Source organism: Carassius gibelio, chromosome B8, assembly GCF_023724105.1.
Source record: "Carassius gibelio isolate Cgi1373 ecotype wild population from Czech Republic chromosome B8, carGib1.2-hapl.c, whole genome shotgun sequence".
In the NCBI taxonomy this organism is placed as follows: domain Eukaryota; kingdom Metazoa; phylum Chordata; class Actinopteri; order Cypriniformes; family Cyprinidae; genus Carassius; species Carassius gibelio.
In genome coordinates, this window is record NC_068403.1 from 16,667,798 (window position 1) to 16,686,861 (window position 19,064).

At 35.4% G+C, this 19,064-nt stretch overlaps 1 protein-coding gene across 9 annotated transcripts in view; it reads left to right on the forward strand.

Moving 5' to 3' along the window:
- Nucleotides 1–19,064, forward strand: part of p2rx4b (purinergic receptor P2X, ligand-gated ion channel, 4b) — a 26,161-nt gene continuing 7,097 nt past the window's right edge. Inside the window, exons 1-12 of one of the 9 annotated variants that reach the window (XM_052562551.1) lie at nucleotides 1–430; nucleotides 683–830; nucleotides 964–1,035; nucleotides 1,121–1,193; nucleotides 1,295–1,391; nucleotides 1,476–1,556; nucleotides 1,636–1,777; nucleotides 2,289–2,425; nucleotides 2,500–2,593; nucleotides 2,684–2,749; nucleotides 2,847–2,954; nucleotides 3,037–3,738. In XM_052562551.1, the coding sequence (XP_052418511.1) occupies nucleotides 291–430; nucleotides 683–830; nucleotides 964–1,035; nucleotides 1,121–1,193; nucleotides 1,295–1,391; nucleotides 1,476–1,556; nucleotides 1,636–1,777; nucleotides 2,289–2,425; nucleotides 2,500–2,593; nucleotides 2,684–2,749; nucleotides 2,847–2,954; nucleotides 3,037–3,072 (1,194 nt within the window). In that variant the 5' untranslated portion in view covers nucleotides 1–290 and the 3' untranslated portion in view covers nucleotides 3,073–3,738. Of the gene's footprint in view, nucleotides 431–682; nucleotides 831–963; nucleotides 1,036–1,120; nucleotides 1,194–1,294; nucleotides 1,392–1,475; nucleotides 1,557–1,635; nucleotides 1,778–2,288; nucleotides 2,426–2,499; nucleotides 2,594–2,683; nucleotides 2,750–2,846; nucleotides 3,739–8,795; nucleotides 8,862–17,036; nucleotides 17,109–17,194; nucleotides 17,268–18,921; nucleotides 19,030–19,064 lie in introns of those variants that run through there. The other 8 variants (XM_052562554.1, XM_052562553.1, XM_052562549.1 and 5 more) reach the window with 8 other exon arrangements.

Genomic DNA, 19,064 nt, shown 5'->3' on the forward strand with positions numbered 1-19,064 from the left:
GCTGGTCATGACTGAGGGTGTTCAACCGCATGATTTACATGAGTTTCACACAGTCTAGATACTGGCTTGCAAATGTGAGGAGTGCAAATTTTATAACAGATGTTTAACCAAATGTCTGCAGATGGCTGGCACTGCATATCTTAATACTTCCATTAATCCTGCATGTTAAGAAATTACATGCAAAGCTTATGTAAATTCTATTGAAATGTATAGTAGGTGTACTACAGGCTGAAACAGAGTTTTGACCTTACATCAAGTGCTGTGGTTTCGTAGTGGACATTTCTTCAGCTATGGGCTGTAAAAACTGCTGTAATGCTTGCCTCCAGTGTCTCTTTGGCTATGAAACCAATGTAATGCTGGTTATTAATAACAAAGGTGTTGGAGCCCTCTTCAGACTGATCCAGTTTTTGATCATTGCCTATGTTGCTGTGTGAGTACATTTTTACAACATTATACAGCATTTAAACTCTGGAAAAAATATTGCTTCATCTAACTTTTAAGACTCAAAGCTATTTAAAAACCAACTGTTTTCCATTTCTGGTGTATCTTCTTCTTCCTTTTGTTACAATAAATGTATATATCTTTACACCCACGTTTAAGCGTGTTGTGCTCTTGGAATGTAATGCAGTCTTGATAGTTTAGCCTAACTCATAACTTAACATATCTGCATTATCCTGTTCAGATATGTCTGCTGGATTCAGCGCGCTTACCAGGACACCGACTCCGTGATCAGCTCGGTCAGCACAAAGGTGAAAGGAAATATTTTGACCAATTCACCCATTGAGGGGGTTCATGTTTGGGACGTACCTGAATATGTTATCCCACCCCAGGTATCTACATTCGATTTGACAGAAACCCATTGCAATAGTTTCTCTGAGAGTTGTTTTGTTTGTCCATATGGCATATGCTTTTTGTAGAAATGAATTCCAGATTCAGTCAGCCTTGTTTTTATTGATTTGCTAGGGAGAAAACACTTTCTTTGTGTTAACAAATGTGATTCTGACTCCAGGCCAGAGACAGAGCAAGTGTCCTGAGGTACGATCTAATACTTCTATGTGTAGTCTGTTTTCACACAAGAAGAGAGCGTTGCATGTTGGATTACAAATGATTAATTTTACAGACTCCGAGTGAAGTCACTAAGTGTGAATCTGACAGTGATTGCAAAGAAGGATACAGTGATGTCCATGGCAATGGTATGCATTTATGTTCTCTCAACACAACTCCGTAATAATTCAGTGTTTCTGATGTAGGCTGTAAGGTAATGGCACAAAGTGAAGTCTGTTCCTCTTCACAGGTGTTCAGACTGGACATTGTGTGCAGTACTCTGATAAGATCAAAACCTGTGAGGTGCAGGCATGGTGTCCTCTTGAAAATGACGCCAATATTCCAAAGTGAGTGTCTTTAGCAAGAGTGGACAAGTTTGATGACCTTTGCTCGATTGAAACGGTGAATATTAATATAGTCTGATTTTACAGACCTGCTGTTCTAAGTGCAGCAGAGGACTTTACAGTGCTCATCAAAAACAACATACAATATCCAAAGTTCAAATTTAAAAAGTAAGTTCATGCATTTTAGTCTGATTCCAATTCCAAATGTTAGTGTGCTAGTGAATCTGTTGTTTTGTGTTATCTCTAGGCGAAACATTCTGCCTCACATCAACTCCACATACTTAAAAAGCTGCATGTTTAATCGTAAAACAGACCCAGACTGTCCTATTTTTCGTCTGGGGGACATGGTAACTGAAGCAGGAGAGGACTTCAGCGTCATGGCTCTTAAAGTCTGTATCTTCAATAAAGCTGTATTTCTGTATTACTACTTTACAGACACAACTGTCAAAAATTTTGTAAATTAATATTTATGCAGCAAGGATGCATTAAATTGATCACAAGTGACAGCAAATACATTGATAATGTTATAAAAGTCTTCTGTTTCATTGATATAACAACACAACACTCATAATATGTGTTTCTTGAGCATCAAATCAGCATATTAGAATAATTTCTGATGGATCATGTGAAACTGAATATTCAGCTTTGCCATCACAGGAATAAACATTTTGCATTTTAAAATATTTTAATACTTAAAATAGTTACTTTAAATAGTACAAATATTGTTTTACTGTAGTTTTGATTAAAAGAATGCACCCATTATGAGTATAAGAGATTTCTTTTAAAACATAAAAAAGTACTACCTTTGAACTTTTGAAGTATTGTGTATTTAGATTATTATTTTATTTATAGAAGTTTAATAAGTTAATTACTGTAGTTGACTGTGTTTGACTGTTGAAGGGTGGCATTATTGGGATTTTCATTGATTGGAATTGTGACTTGGACTTCTCGGAACGTTTCTGCATTCCCAAGTATTCTTTTAGCAGACTGGACAACAAAAATCCTGAAAATAACGTTGCCCCTGGCTACAATTTCCGGTAAATGCAGTTAAACTGATTTAGATTTTTTTTATTGTAAAGCTACTGGGTAACAATTTTGTTCTTTCCCACAGATTTGCAAAGTATTATAAAAACAATGAAAGCATTGACACACGGACATTGATAAAGGCCTTTGGAATCCGCTTTGATGTCATTGTGTTTGGGATGGTTTGTGAACTTCTACTAGTAAAAAATAATAATAACTACCATCTATTTATTCAATTTTCGATATCAGTTAATCTCTTATGATCTCTGCAGGCTGGTAAATTCAATATTGTGCCCACTATTGTCAATCTTGGTGCCACTCTTGCCTTTCTCAGTTTGGTAAGCTCTTTTTTTTTTTTTTTTTTTTCAAAGACACATATTTGAGTAAAATGCCTTTGGCTCAATAATTTTTATGTTGTTTCTGAACTTCTCCCAGACGGCTGCTATTTGTGACTGGGTCATGCTTACTTGTATGAAAGACCGTGACAACTATGCCAAACATAAATTCATTCACCTGAACCAAAATGGTGACAGTATGCCACTGGTAAGTAAGTTAGAAAAATATATAATAATAAAATTACACAATATTATACTTATAAAAATGATATTATTTTATACTGTTATAGAGCTCCATGGAGACAAGCTCATATGGGACTCCATGATGGAGTGAACTGGACACTTTCACCGCATTTAAAACCAGTAAAACACAATATATTCTTGTATATATCCTATATATAGACTACTCAAAATGTTTGGGGCTGGTAAGCTTGTTTAAAGAAGTCTCTTAGTCACCATTCCTGCATTTATTTAATAATAAAAAAAAAAATACAGTAAATATTATCACAATATAAAATAACTGTTTTCTACCATACATTTCAAATCTAACTTTTTCCTATGATGGCAAAACTCACCACAAAAAATGTAATGGTAATGTATACTAACCCGTGTTTATCCATCACATTTGAATATGATAATCAATATATTAATTAATACATTTTTATTCATTAGTTTGTGAGTGTATCAGTGTTTATTCACACTTAAATTTATTAGTAAATCAGGTTGACTGTACATGCTTTGACCTCTTCATTTGTTTTTTAAACTCAAAAGCATCTGTGTTAGGCAAAACATACTTAACAGCATTTTTGTAATTATTATGAGACATAATTTGGTTGCTTTGCAGGTTAAAATTGTAAAAATCCCTCCTCATATTCTGTATTATTGATTGTGATTTATATCATTCCCATTTTGGCATTGGCATTGAGATTGAATGGTCAATCATAAACTGAATAAAGTCTTATCTATTGAAGTCTTTCTGAGACGGTACGGCCTGATAGAGTCTAAGACCATTGTATTTCCCATCAGATTTTTTCACCACCCTTAATTGATCCTCATCCACAAATGACACACAAAGGAAGCACTGCAACAAACACAATACTAAATGGTAGATTCATGTACAAGGAATCTCAGTTTAAGATGTATTTAGCCTGTGTAAAGCATTAATGAAACTGAAGTGCTATATGTCAGTGTTTCTAAGGTGTGTTGACCTCTTCTTGGTCCTGTATGACCTCAAACTTCCTCTCAGTGTAGTTCTGTTTTGCCTCTTTGGAGTAACAGCCGGTCCCAATAAGCCAGTCCAGGAACATTGTTGTCTAAAGACAAATTCGATGGTAAACATTTCATTACTTCAGACACTTTTCCGACTTGCTGAGGGTTTAAGGGTTACTCACAAGAGCATAATATGAGAGCGTAGATCCAATGTAGATGATTAGCTGAATGATGCTGAACTTTCCAGCCTGCGAAGAATTTACAAAACGTTTTATATACTAAAGCTAACATGCAAAGTAATGACAATATAGTATAATATAATCTCACCTTCCCAAACACCATCACATCAAACCTAATCCCATACATTTTAAAGAGCGTTCGCTGCTGCTCACCATTCACAATAGAGTATCTTGCAAACCTACACGAAATAATGAATTTAAATATCACACAGTTCACATATGTTCAATATGATTTAAAGGTGCTGTAGGGAACTTTTGTAAAAAAAATATTTTTTACATATTTATTAAACCTGTCATTATGTCCTGACAGTAGAATATGAGACAGATAATCTGTGAAAAAATCAAGCTCCTCTGGCTCCTCCCAGTGCTCCTATTGCCATTTGCAGAAACTCCATCGCTCCCGGTAAAAAATAACCAATCAGAGCTGCGGTCCGAAACTTTGTTTGTGTTCAAAATGTAGAAAAATGTATATAATAAGCGAGTACACCATGAATCCATTTTCCAAACCGTGTTTTTGGCTTGTCCTGAATCACTAGGGTGCACCTATAATAAGTGTTTATATTCAGACTATTTTAGATTGCTTCGGGGGTACCGCGGCGGAGTAACCCAGTACCTTTGTGATTCTTCATAGACATAAACAGAGAGAAGTAGTTCCGGCTACGATGTTCTTCCGCAAGACGCAAGCAGTTCTGTTTATTAACCGCTAGAGCATCCAAAGTTCCCTACCGCAGCTTTAAGTTGTTCACACCTGAAATTGAGCCCAAGGTACAAGGTTCGGTTGCTTTCTTTTTCGTGCAAGCGGCGAAATGAGTATTTGGGCAGACAGCTGTGAAAGATGTGGTTCAGGTCACAGTCCCAGTTGATCTGGATCCCGATCACACCACCCTGTGGAGCAGATACTACCAGAGATGTAAAAACTGACAACAATTCACTTACCTACTTTGCAACTAAATTACAAAAATACACTACTGTTCAAAAGTTTGTGGTTCGTAAGATTTTTATTTAAAGAAATGAATACTCTTATTAAGCAAGAATTCAATAAACTAATCAAAAATGACAGTAAAGACATTCATAATGTTCCAAAAGACTATTTTAAATAAATGCTGCTCTTTCAAACTTTATATGAAAAGAACAGATCACTGTTTCCAAAATCACCTATGTTAAGCAGCATAACAGTTTTCAACATTGATAATAATTAGAAAAGTTTCTTGAGCTCCAAATCAGCATACTGTATTGGAATGATTTCTAAAGGATCATAAGACACTAAAGACTTAAATTAAGGATACTTTGATGAATCAAAAGAAAAAAAGGAAAAAAATTATATATATATATATATATATATATATATATATATATATATATATATATATATATATATTCTTTTTTTTTTTCCTAATAATATACATTACCATTCAAATGTTTGGGGTAAGTAATTTCTTTCTTTTTTTAAAGATATTTTCTTTTTTTTTCAGCAAGGATGTGTTAAATTAATAAAAAGTGACTTATATTTTTAGAAAATATTTATATTTTACATAAATGCTGCTCTTTTTTTACTTTTTATTCAAAAGTATCTCAGGTTCTTAAAATATTAAGCAGCAAAAACTGTTTCTAACATTAATAATAAATTAGCATGTTGTTAATAAATCAGAATGATTTCTGAAGAATTATGTGACACTGAACACTGGAGTGATGGATGATGAAAATTCAGCTTTGCATCACAAAGTAAATCATTATTTTAAATAGTAATAACATTGTTATTTTAAATAGTGACAATATTTCACAATATTACTGTTTTTTTAATCAAATAAATGCATCCTTGATGAGCAGAAGAAATATCTTTAAAAAAACATAAAAGATCGTACTGATCCCAAACTTCTGACCGGTAGTGTATGTCCTGGTATGCTTAGAAAGAAAGGTTTTACCTCCACTACTATCTCTGAAAACTTTTCCTTGGCCTCACTCACGATGTCTCCCAAACGGAAAATGGGGCAGTATGGATTTTTGTAGCGATTATAAATGCAACCTTTAAGGTCCGTTTCTTTCATTTCAGGCAGGATGTTTCTTCTAAGAGAAAAACATAAATGAATTACTATATTATCAGAATATACTTACTATTTGCTCAATCAGATTTTATATATAAGGTTGAACTCCTGAAATTGAAAATGTTATTGGTAGTGCTAACAGTTCACGCTTTATTTTAAGGTGTCCTTGTTACACATTACATGTACAGTACTTACTATTATAATAACAATGAATTGTACATAATTACATGGAAGTAACCATAAACTAAACCCTAATCCTCATCCAAACAATACAGTAAGTACATGTAGTTAATTAATATGAATAAGTACTTAAATGTATAGTTACACTCTAACAAGGACACCTTAATAAAGTGTAACCCATTAAGAATGTTAGTGCACCAACAGTTGTACAGTAAATATCATAGCATTTGCAACTATAAAACTTGTGTACTACCTTATGTAATTAAATGCTGGAAATCTGATGTTATTCTTGATCATCACAGTGAAATTTTCTGCAGATGCCAAAATAGCAGGCCTGGGAAAACAGAAATGAAAACCTGACATAAAAAGACTTCTGTACACCGAATCTTTACTCATATAAAACTGCGACTTCCTCAAACAGAACTCATATAAAACTGCGACTTCCTCAAACAGATTCCTCAAAATCTCTGGAATTGGTAGCTTTGAACTGCAGTGTCAACTGTTTTTGATTCATTTTACAGTAAAATTGATGTTGATCAGTTTTCTATTGCCAAATAGCTTTGCTGTCACAAGTTTGAATCTTTATTAACAAACAACGAAAATAGAAATGAAGAAATGAATTCCAGATTCAGTCAGCCTTGTTTTTATTGATTTGCTATAGAGAAAACACTTTCTTTGTGTTAACAAATGTGATTCTGACTCCAGGCCAGAGACAGAGCAAGTGTCCTGAGGTACGATCTAATACTTCTATGTGTAGTCTGTTTTCACACAAGAAGAGAGCGTTGCATGTTGGATTACAAATGATTAATTTTACAGACTCCGAGTGAAGTCACTAAGTGTGAATCTGACAGTGATTGCAAAGAAGGATACAGTGATGTCCATGGCAGTGGTATGCGTTTATGTTCTCTCAAAACAACTCCGTAATAATTCAGTGTTTCTGATGTAGGCTGTAAGGTAATGGCACAAAGTGAAGTCTGTTCCTCTTCACAGGTGTTCAGACTGGACATTGTGTGCAGTACTCTGATAAGATCAAAACCTGTGAGGTGCAGGCATGGTGTCCTCTTGAAAATGACGCCAATATTCCAAAGTGAGTGTCTTTAGCAAGAGTGGACAAGTTTGATGACCTTTGCTTGATTGAAACGGTGAATATTAATATAGTCTGATTTTACAGACCTGCTGTTCTAAGTGCAGCAGAGGACTTTACAGTGCTCATCAAAAACAACATACAATATCCAAAGTTCAAATTTAAAAAGTAAGTTCATGTATTTTAGTCTGATTCCAATTCCAAATGTTAGTGTGCTAGTGAATCTGTTGTTTTGTGTTATCTCTAGGCGAAACATTCTGCCTCACATCAACTCCACATACTTAAAAAGCTGCATGTTTAATCGTAAAACAGACCCAGACTGTCCTATTTTTCGTCTGGGGGACATGGTAACTGAAGCAGGAGAGGACTTCAGCGTCATGGCTCTTAAAGTCTGTATCTTCAATAAAGCTGTATTTCTGTATTACTACTTTACAGACACAACTGTCAAAAATTTTGTAAATTAATATTTATGCAGCAAGGATGCATTAAATTGATCACAAGTGACAGCAAATACATTGATAATGTTATAAAAGTCTTCTGTTTCATTGATATAACAACACAACACTCATAATATGTGTTTCTTGAGCATCAAATCAGCATATTAGAATAATTTCTGATGGATCATGTGAAACTGAATATTCAGCTTTGCCATCACAGGAATAAACATTTTATATTTTAAAATATTTTAATACATAAAATAGTTACTTTAAATAGTACAAATATTGTTTTACTGTAGTTTTGATTAAAAGAATGCACCCATTATGAGTATAAGAGATTTCTTTTAAAACATAAAAAAGTACTACCTTTGAACTTTTGAAGTATTGTGTATTTAGATTATTATTTTATTTATAGAAGTTTAATAAGTTAATTACTGTAGTTGACTGTGTTTGACTGTTGAAGGGTGGCATTATTGGGATTTTCATTGATTGGAATTGTGACTTGGACTTCTCGGAACGTTTCTGCATTCCCAAGTATTCTTTTAGCAGACTGGACAACAAAAATCCTGAAAATAACGTTGCCCCTGGCTACAATTTCCGGTAAATGCAGTTAAACTGATTTAGATTTTTTTTATTGTAAAGCTACTGGGTAACAATTTTGTTCTTTCCCACAGATTTGCAAAGTATTATAAAAACAATGAAAGCATTGACACACGGACATTGATAAAGGCCTTTGGAATCCGCTTTGATGTCATTGTGTTTGGGATGGTTTGTGAACTTCTACTAGTAAAAAATAATAATAACTACCATCTATTTATTCAATTTTCGATATCAGTTAATCTCTTATGATCTCTGCAGGCTGGTAAATTCAATATTGTGCCCACTATTGTCAATCTTGGTGCCACTCTTGCCTTTCTCAGTTTGGTAAGCTCTTTTTTTTTTTTTTTTTTTCAAAGACACATATTTGAGTAAAATGCCTTTGGCTCAATAATTTTTATGTTGTTTCTGAACTTCTCCCAGACGGCTGCTATTTGTGACTGGGTCATGCTTACTTGTATGAAAGACCGTGACAACTATGCCAAACATAAATTCATTCACCTGAACCAAAATGGTGACAGTATGCCACTGGTAAGTAAGTTAGAAAAATATATAATAATAAAATTACACAATATTATACTTATAAAAATGATATTATTTTATACTGTTATAGAGCTCCATGGAGACAAGCTCATATGGGACTCCATGATGGAGTGAACTGGACACTTTCACCGCATTTAAAACCAGTAAAACACAATATATTCTTGTATATATCCTATATATAGACTACTCAAAATGTTTGGGGCTGGTAAGCTTGTTTAAAGAAGTCTCTTAGTCACCATTCCTGCATTTATTTAATAATAAAAAAAAATACAGTAAATATTATCACAATATAAAATAACTTTTTTCTACCATACATTTCAAATGTAACTTTTTGAAATGTATTCTTGAGCTCCAAATCAGCATACTGTATTGGAATGATTTCTAAAGGATCATAAGACACTAAAGACTTAAATTAAGGATACTTTGATGAATCAAAAGAAAAAAAGGAAAAAAATTATATATATATATATTCTTTTTTTTTTCCTAATAATATACATTACCATTCAAATGTTTGGGGTAAGTAATTTCTTTCTTTTTTTTAAAGATATTTTCTTTTTTTTTCAGCAAGGATGTGTTAAATTAATAAAAAGTGACTTATATTTTTAGAAAATATTTATATTTTACATAAATGCTGCTCTTTTTTTTACTTTTTATTCAAAAGTATCTCAGGTTCTTAAAAATATTAAGCAGCAAAAACTGTTTCTAACATTAATAATAAATTAGCATGTTGTTAATAAATCAGAATGATTTCTGAAGAATTATGTGACACTGAACACTGGAGTGATGGATGATGAAAATTCAGCTTTGCATCACAAAGTAAATCATTATTTTAAATAGTAATAACATTGTTATTTTAAATAGTGACAATATTTCACAATATTACTGTTTTTTTTTAATCAAATAAATGCATCCTTGATGAGCAGAAGAAATATCTTTAAAAAAACATAAAAGATCGTACTGATCCCAAACTTCTGACCGGTAGTGTATGTCCTGGTATGCTTAGAAAGAAAGGTTTTACCTCCACTACTATCTCTGAAAACTTCTCCTTGGCCTCACTCACGATGTCTCCCAAACGGAAAATGGGGCAGTATGGATTTTTGTAGCGATTATAAATGCTACCTTTAAGGTCCGTTTCTTTCATTTCAGGCAGGATGTTTCTTCTAAGAGAAAAACATAAATGAATTACTATATTATCAGAATATACTTACTATTTGCTTTTCCTATGATGGCAAAACTCACCACAAAAAATGTAATGGTAATGTATACTAACCCGTGTTTATCCATCACATTTGAATATGATAATCAATATATTAATTAATACATTTTTATTCATTAGTTTGTGAGTGTATCAGTGTTTATTCACACTTAAATTTATTAGTAAATCAGGTTGACTGTACATGCTTTGACCTCTTCATTTGTTTTTTAAACTCAAAAGCATCTGTGTTAGGCAAAACATACTAACAGCATTTTTGTAATTATTATGAGACATAATTTGGTTGCTTTGCAGGTTAAAATTGTAAAAATCCCTCCTCATATTCTGTATTATTGATTGTGATTTATATCATTCCCATTTTGGCATTGGCATTGAGATTGAATGGTCAATCATAAACTGAATAAAGTCTTATCTATTGAAGTCTTTCTGAGACGGTACGGCCTGATAGAGTCTAAGACCATTGTATTTCCCATCAGATTTTTTCACCACCCTTAATTGATCCTCATCCACAAATGACACACAAAGGAAGCACTGCAACAAACACAATACTAAATGGTAGATTCATGTACAAGGAATCTCAGTTTAAGATGTATTTAGCCTGTGTAAAGCATTAATGAAACTGAAGTGCTATATGTCAGTGTTTCTAAGGTGTGTTGACCTCTTCTTGGTCCTGTATGACCTCAAACTTCCTCTCAGTGTAGTTCTGTTTTGCCTCTTTGGAGTAACAGCCGGTCCCAATAAGCCAGTCCAGGAACATTGTTGTCTAAAGACAAATTCGATGGTAAACATTTCATTACTTCAGACACTTTTCCGACTTGCTGAGGGTTTAAGGGTTACTCACAAGAGCATAATATGAGAGCGTAGATCCAATGTAAAACGTTTTATATACTAAAGCTAACATGCAAAGTAATGACAATATAGTATAATATAATCTCACTTTCCCAAACACCATCACATCAAACCTAATCCCATACATTTTAAAGAGCGTTCGCTGCTGCTCACCATTCACAATAGAGTATCTTGCAAACCTACACGAAATAATGAATTTAAATATCACACAGTTCACATATGTTCAATATGATTTAAAGGTAGTGTAGGGAACTTTTGTAAAAAAAATATTTTTTACATATTTATTAAAAAATCAAGCTCCTCTGGCTCCTCCCAGTGGTCCTATTGCCATTTGCAGAAACTCCATCGCTCCCGGTAAAAAATAACCAATCAGAGCTGCGGTCCGAAACTTTGTTTGTGTTCAAAATGTAGAAAAATGTATATAATAAGCGAGTACACCATGAATCCATTTTCCAAACCGTGTTTTTGGCTTGTCCTGAATCACTAGGGTGCACCTATAATAAGTGTTTATATTCGGACTATTTTAGATTGCTTCGGGGGTACCGCGGCGGAGTAACCCAGTACCTTTGTGTTTCTCGCTTACTAACACTCGGAGAGCACGCTATGTATGTCGCAGGAAGGCCTGTCTGACAAACTTACGCCATGTCCCTCTGACCTCTACTACTATGCTCTCTATTCCAGTTGGTCTCTGGAACTGCCAGTCTGCAGTTAACAAAGCAGACTTCATTTCTTCTATTGCTACTCATTCCGGTCTCAACCTCATGGCACTGACAGAGACTTGGATCAAACCTGAAGATACTGCCACCCCTGCAGCCCTCTCTACTAATTTCACTTGTTCCCACACTCCTCGCACCACTGGGAGGGGTGGAGGTACGGGTCTCCTTATATCCAAAGAATGGAAATTTGATCTTCAGCCATCACCTACAGGTACTGGTTCATTTGAATCACATGCCATTACTGTAACCCACCCTGTTAAAATCCACTTTGTGGTCATTTATCGTCCCCCAGGTCAACTGGGAAACTTCTTGGAGGAGTTGGATGTGCTGCTATCAAACTTTCCTGAAGATGGTACTCCTCTGGTACTGCTTGGTGACTTCAACATCCACCTAGATAAACCCCAGGCTGCTGACTTCAAAACTCTGCTCACCTCATTTGATCTCAAGCTAGTGTCTACTACAGCAACTCACAAATCAGGCAACCAACTGGACCTCATCTACACGCGCTGTTGCTCTGTGGACACCTCTTCAGTTGCTCCACTGCACACCTCTGATCACTTCCTCATTACTGCTAACCTAGCACTTACTCCTGAAGTGGCACACACTCCAACGCAGGTCACCTTTCGACGGAACCTACGCTCACTCTCTCCATCTCGCCTATCTGCTGTGGTTTCATCCTCTCTTCCACCACTCTCTCAGTTTTCTGCTCTGGACACGAACAGTGCTACGGACACTCTTTGCTCCACTTTAACATCTTGCTTGGACAACTTTTGCCCACTGTTGTCTAGACCAGCACGCACTGCCCCATCTGCCCCCTGGCTGTCTGAGGTTCTCCGTGAACATCGCTCTACACTAAGGGCTGCAGAGAGGAAATGGCAGAAATCAAAAAACTCTACGGACCTCAGTGTGTATCAATCTCTCCTCTCTTCCTTCTCTGCAAATGTCTTCACAGCTAAAACATCCTACTACCACAACAAAATTAACAGCTGCAGTGATGCTCGGACACTCTTCAAGACTTTCTCTTCTCTTCTTAATCCGCCGCCTCCGCCTCCTCCATCGACTCTTACAGCGGACGACTTTGCAGCTTTCTTCACAAATAAGACAAGATCCATCAGTGACCAATTCTCCACACCGCAGACCGAGGACAACGTCACAATGACGGATGCACACACTTTATCCTCCTTCTCCCCACTCTCAGAGATGGACGTCTCCAAAATTCTCCTGTCCAATCATCCTACTACTTGTCCACTTGATCCAATCCCCACTCACCTCCTTCAAGCGATCTCTTCTTCAGTCATACCTTCACTTACTCACATTATCAACTCCTCTCTTCACTCTGGAACATTTCCCTTAGCATTCAAGCAGGCTCGGGTAAGCCCACTGCTCAAGAAACCATCTCTAAATCCAGCGCTTCTTGAAAACTACAGACCGGTATCCCTTCTTCCATTCATTGCAAAGACACTTGAGCGAGCTGTGTTCAACCAGCTTTCTATGTTCCTTGGACAGAACAACCTCCTGGACAGCAACCAATCTGGCTTCAAAAGTGGCCACTCAACTGAGACTGCTCTGCTCTCGGTTACTGAAGCCCTGCGACTAGCAAGAGCAGCTTCAAAATCCTCGGTACTCATCTTGCTGGACCTGTCTGCTGCTTTTGACACTGTTAATCACCAGATTCTCTTGTCCACCCTCAGAAAGATGGGCATCTCTGGAACTGCTCTCCTGTGGGTTAAGTCCTACCTCTCTGACAGATCCTTCAGTGTGTCTTGGAGGGGTGATGTTTCAAAGTCACACCACCTTGCTACTGGGGTTCCTCAAGGCTCAGTACTTGGACCACTTCTCTTCTCCATCTACATGACATCTTTAGGATCTGTCATTCAGAAGCATGGCTTTTCTTATCACTGCTATGCTGATGACACCCAACTCTACTTCTCATTCCAGCCAGATGACCCGACGGTAGCTGCTCGCATTTCAGCCTGTCTGAGTGACATTTCTAGCTGGATGAATGACCATCACCTTCAGCTTAACCTTACAAAGACTGAACTCCTGGTGATTCCAGCTAACCCATTGATTCATCACAACTTCTCTATACAGCTGGGCTCGTCAACCATAACTCCTTCGAGGACAGCCAGAAACCTAGGTGTTGTGATGGATCATCAATTAAGCTTCACTGACCACATTGCTACAACGACCCGGTCCTGCAGGTTTGCCTTATACAACATTAGGAAGATTAGACCCTTCCTGTCAGAGCAAGCAACCCAACTTCTTGTCCAAGCTCTTGTTCTCTCCAGACTGGACTATTGTAATGCTCTCCTGGCGGGCCTTCCTACATGTACTGTCAAGCCTCTGCAAATGATCCAGAATGCAGCAGCGAGGGTTGTCTTCAATGAGCCAAAAAAAGCTCATGTTACTCCTCTCCTCATCAGGTTACACTGGCTACCAGTAGCCGCTCGCATCAAATTCAAGGTACTGATGCTTGCCTACAAGACGACCACTGGCACGGCACCAACTTACCTAAACTCACTGGTTAAATCCTATGTGCCCTCCAGAAGTTTGCGCTCTGCAAGTGAACAACGCCTTGTGGTGCCATCCCAAAGAAATTCAAAATCACTCTCACGGACCTTTTCCTGGACTGTGCCCAGCTGGTGGAATGACCTCCCAATCCCAATTCGTACAGCTGAGTCTTTACTAATTTTCAAGAAACGTCTGAAGACTCATCTTTTTCGCCTGCACTTAACCTACTAACACCAGTACTTTTCATTTTCTTGTCTTTGTTCATTTAATTAAAAAAAAAAAAAAAAAAAAAAAAAAAAAAAAAATATCCTGGCTATGCGTTCTATACTAGACTAACTGAGACTTGTCATGGCACTTGTATACTGTTGTTGTTCTCCTGTTGACCTGACTGCTTCTATTGTTCTCATTTGTAAGTCGCTTTGGATAAAAGCGTCTGCTAAATGATTAAATGTAAATGTAAATGTTCTTCATAGACATAAACAGAGAGAAGTAGTTCCGGCTACGATGTTCTTCCGCAAGACGCAAGCAGTTCTGTTTATTAACCGCTAGAGCATCAAAAGTTCCCTACCGCAGCTTTAAGTTGTTCACACCTGAAATTGAGCCCAGGGTACAAGGTTCGGTTGCTTTCTTTTTCGTCCAAGCGACGGAATGAGTATTTGGGCAGACAGCTGTGAAAGATGTGGTTCAGGTCACAGTCCCAGTTGATCTGGATCCCGATCACACCACCCTGTGGAGCAGATACTACCAGAGATGTAAAAACTGACAACAATTCACTTACCTACTTTGCAACTAAATTACAAAAATACACTACTGTAAGATTTTTATTTAAAGAAATGAATACTCTTATTAAGCAAGAATGCAATAAACTAATCAAAAATGACAGTAAAGACATTCATAATGTTCCAAAAGACTATTTTAAATAAATGCTGCTCTTTCAAACTTTATATGAAAAGAACAGATCACTGTTTCCAAAATCACCTATGTAAAGCAGCATAAAAGTTTTCAACATTGATAATAATTAGAAAAGTTTCTTGAGCTCCAAATCAGCATACTGTATTGGAATGATTTCTAAAGGATCATAAGACACTAAAGACTTAAATTAAGGATACTTTGATGAATCAAAAGAAAAAAAGGAAAAAAATTATATATATATATATATATATATATATATATATATATATATATATATATATATATTCTTTTTTTTTTCCTAATAATATACATTACCATTTAAATGTTTGGGGTAAGTAATTTCTTTCTTTTTTTTAAAGATATTTTCTTTTTTTTTCAGCAAGGATGTGTTAAATTAATAAAAAGTGACTTATATGTTTAGAAAATATTTATATTTTACATAAATGCTGCTCTTTTTTTTACTTTTTATTCAAAAGTATCTCAGGTTCTTAAAAATATTAAGCAGCAAAAACTGTTTCTAACATTGATAATAAATTAGCATGTTGTTAATAAATCAGAATGATTTCTGAAGAATTATGTGACACTGAACACTGGAGTGATGGATGATGAAAATTCAGCTTTGCATCACAAAGTAAATCATTATTTTAAATAGTAATAACATTGTTATTTTAAATAGTGACAATATTTCACAATATTACTGTTTTTTTAATCAAATAAATGCATCCTTGATGAGCAGAAGAAATATCTTTAAAAAAACATAAAAGATCGTACTGATCCCAAACTTCTGACCGGTAGTGTATGTCCTGGTATGCTTAGAAAGAAAGGTTTTACCTCCACTGCTATCTCTGAAAACTTTTCCTTGGCCTCACTCACGATGTCTCCCAAACGGAAAATGGGGCAGTATGGATTTTTGTAGCGATTATAAATGCTACCTTTAAGGTCCGTTTCTTTCATTTCAGGCAGGATGTTTCTTCTAAGAGAAAAACATAAATGAATTACTATATTATCAGAATATACTTACTATTTGCTCAATCAGATTTTATATATAAGGTTGAACTCCTGAAATTGAAAATGTTATTGGTAGTGCTAACAGTTCACGCTTTATTTTAAGGTGTCCTTGTTAAACATTACATGTACAGTACTTACTATTATAATAACAATGAATTGTACATAATTACATGGAAGTAACCATAAACTAAACCCTAATCCTCATCCAAACAATACAGTAAGTACATGTAGTTAATTAATATGAATAAGTACTTAAATGTATAGTTACACTCTAACAAGGACACCTTAATAAAGTGTAACCCATTAAGAATGTTAGTGCACCAACAGTTGTACAGTAAATATCATAGCATTTGCAACTATAAAACTTGTGTACTACCTTATGTAATTAAATGCTGGAAATCTGATGTTATTCTTGATCATCACAGTGAAATTTTCTGCAGATGCCAAAATAGCAGGCCTGGGAAAACAGAAATGAAAACCTGACATAAAAAGACTTCTGTACACCGAATCTTTACTCATATAAAACTGCGACTTCCTCAAACAGATTCCTCAAAATCTCTGGAATTGGTAGCTTTGAACTGCAGTGTCAACTGTTTTTGATTCATTTTACAGTAAAATTGATGTTGATCAGTTTTCTATTGCCAAATAGCTTTGCTGTCACAAGTTTGAATCTTTATTAACAAACAACGAAAATAGAAATGAAGAAATGAATTCCAGATTCAGTCAGCCTTGTTTTTATTGATTTGCTAGGGAGAAAACACTTTCTTTGTGTTAACAAATGTGATTCTGACTCCAGGCCAGAGACAGAGCAAGTGTCCTGAGGTACGATCAAATACTTCTATGTGTAGTCTGTTTTCACACAAGAAGAGAGCGTTGCATGTTGGATTACAAATGATTCATTTTTACAGACTCCGAGTGAAGTCACTAAGTGTGAATCTGACAGTGATTGCAAAGAAGGATACAGTGATGTCCATGGCAATGGTATGCATTTATGTTCTCTCAACACAACTCCGTAATAATTCAGTGTTTCTGATGTAGGCTGTAAGGTAATGGCACAAAGTGAAGTCTGTTCCTCTTCACAGGTGTTCAGACTGGACATTGTGCGCAGTACTCTGATAAGATCAAAACCTGTGAGGTGCAGGCATGGTGTCCTCTTGAAAATGACGCCAATATTCCAAAGTGAGTGTCTTTAGCAAGAGTGGACAAGTTTGATGACCTTTGCTTGATTGAAACGGTGAATATTAATATAGTCTGATTTTACAGACCTGCTGTTCTAAGTGCAGCAGAGGACTTTACAGTGCTCATCAAAAACAACATACAATATCCAAAGTTCAAATTTAAAAAGTAAGTTCATGTATTTTAGTCTGATTCCAATTCCAAATGTTAGTGTGCTAGTGAAACTGTTGTTTTATGTTATCTCTAGGCGAAACATTCTGCCTCACATCAACTCCACATACTTAAAAAGCTGCATGTTTAATCGTAAAACAGACCCAGACTGTCCTATTTTTCGTCTGGGGGACATGGTAACTGAAGCAGGAGAGGACTTCAGCGTCATGGCTCTTAAAGTCTGTATCTTCAATAAAGCTGTATTTCTGTATTACTACTTTACAGACACAACTGTCAAAAATTTTGTAAATTAATATTTATGCAGCAAGGATGCATTAAATTGATCACAAGTGACAGCAAATACATTGATAATGTTATAAAAGTCTTCTATTTCATTGATATAACAACACAACACTCATAATATGTGTTTCTTGAGCATCAAATCAGCATATTAGAATAATTTCTGATGGATCATGTGAAACTGAATATTCAGCTTTGCCATCACAGGAATAAACATTTTATATTTTAAAATATTTTAATACTTAAAATAGTTACTTTAAATAGTACAAATATTGTTTTACTGTAGTTTTGATTAAAAGAATGCACCCATTATGAGTATAAGAGATTTCTTTTAAAACATAAAAAAGTACTACCTTTGAACTTTTGAAGTATTGTGTATTTAGATTATTATTTTATTTATAGAAGTTTAATAAGTTAATTACTGTAGTTGACTGTGTTTGACTGTTGAAGGGTGGCATTATTGGGATTTTCATTGATTGGAATTGTGACTTGGACTTCTCGGAACGTTTCTGCATTCCCAAGTATTCTTTTAGCAGACTGGACAACAAAAATCCTGAAAATAACGTTGCCCCTGGCTACAATTTCCGGTAAATGCAGTTAAACTGATTTAGATTTTTTTTTATTGTAAAGCTACTGGGTAACAATTTTGTTCTTTCCCACAGATTTGCAAAGTATTATAAAAACAAAGAAAGCATTGACACACGGACATTGATAAAGGCCTTTGGAATCCGCTTTGATGTCATTGTGTTTGGGATGGTTTGTGAACTTCTACTAGTAAAAAATAATAATAACTACCATCTATTTATTCAATTTTCGATATCAGTTAATCTCTTATGATCTCTGCAGGCTGGTAAATTCAATATTGTGCCCACTATTGTCAATCTTGGTGCCACTCTTGCCTTTCTCAGTTTGGTAAGCTCTTTTTTTTTTTTTTTTTTTTCAAAGACACATATTTGAGTAAAATGCCTTTGGCTCAATAATTTTTATGTTGTTTCTGAACTTCTCCCAGACGGCTGCTATTTGTGACTGGGTCATGCTTACTTGTATGAAAGACCGTGACAACTATGCCAAACATAAATTCATTCACCTGAACCAAAACGGTGACAGTATGCCACTGGTAAGTAAGTTAGAAAAATATATAATAATAAAATT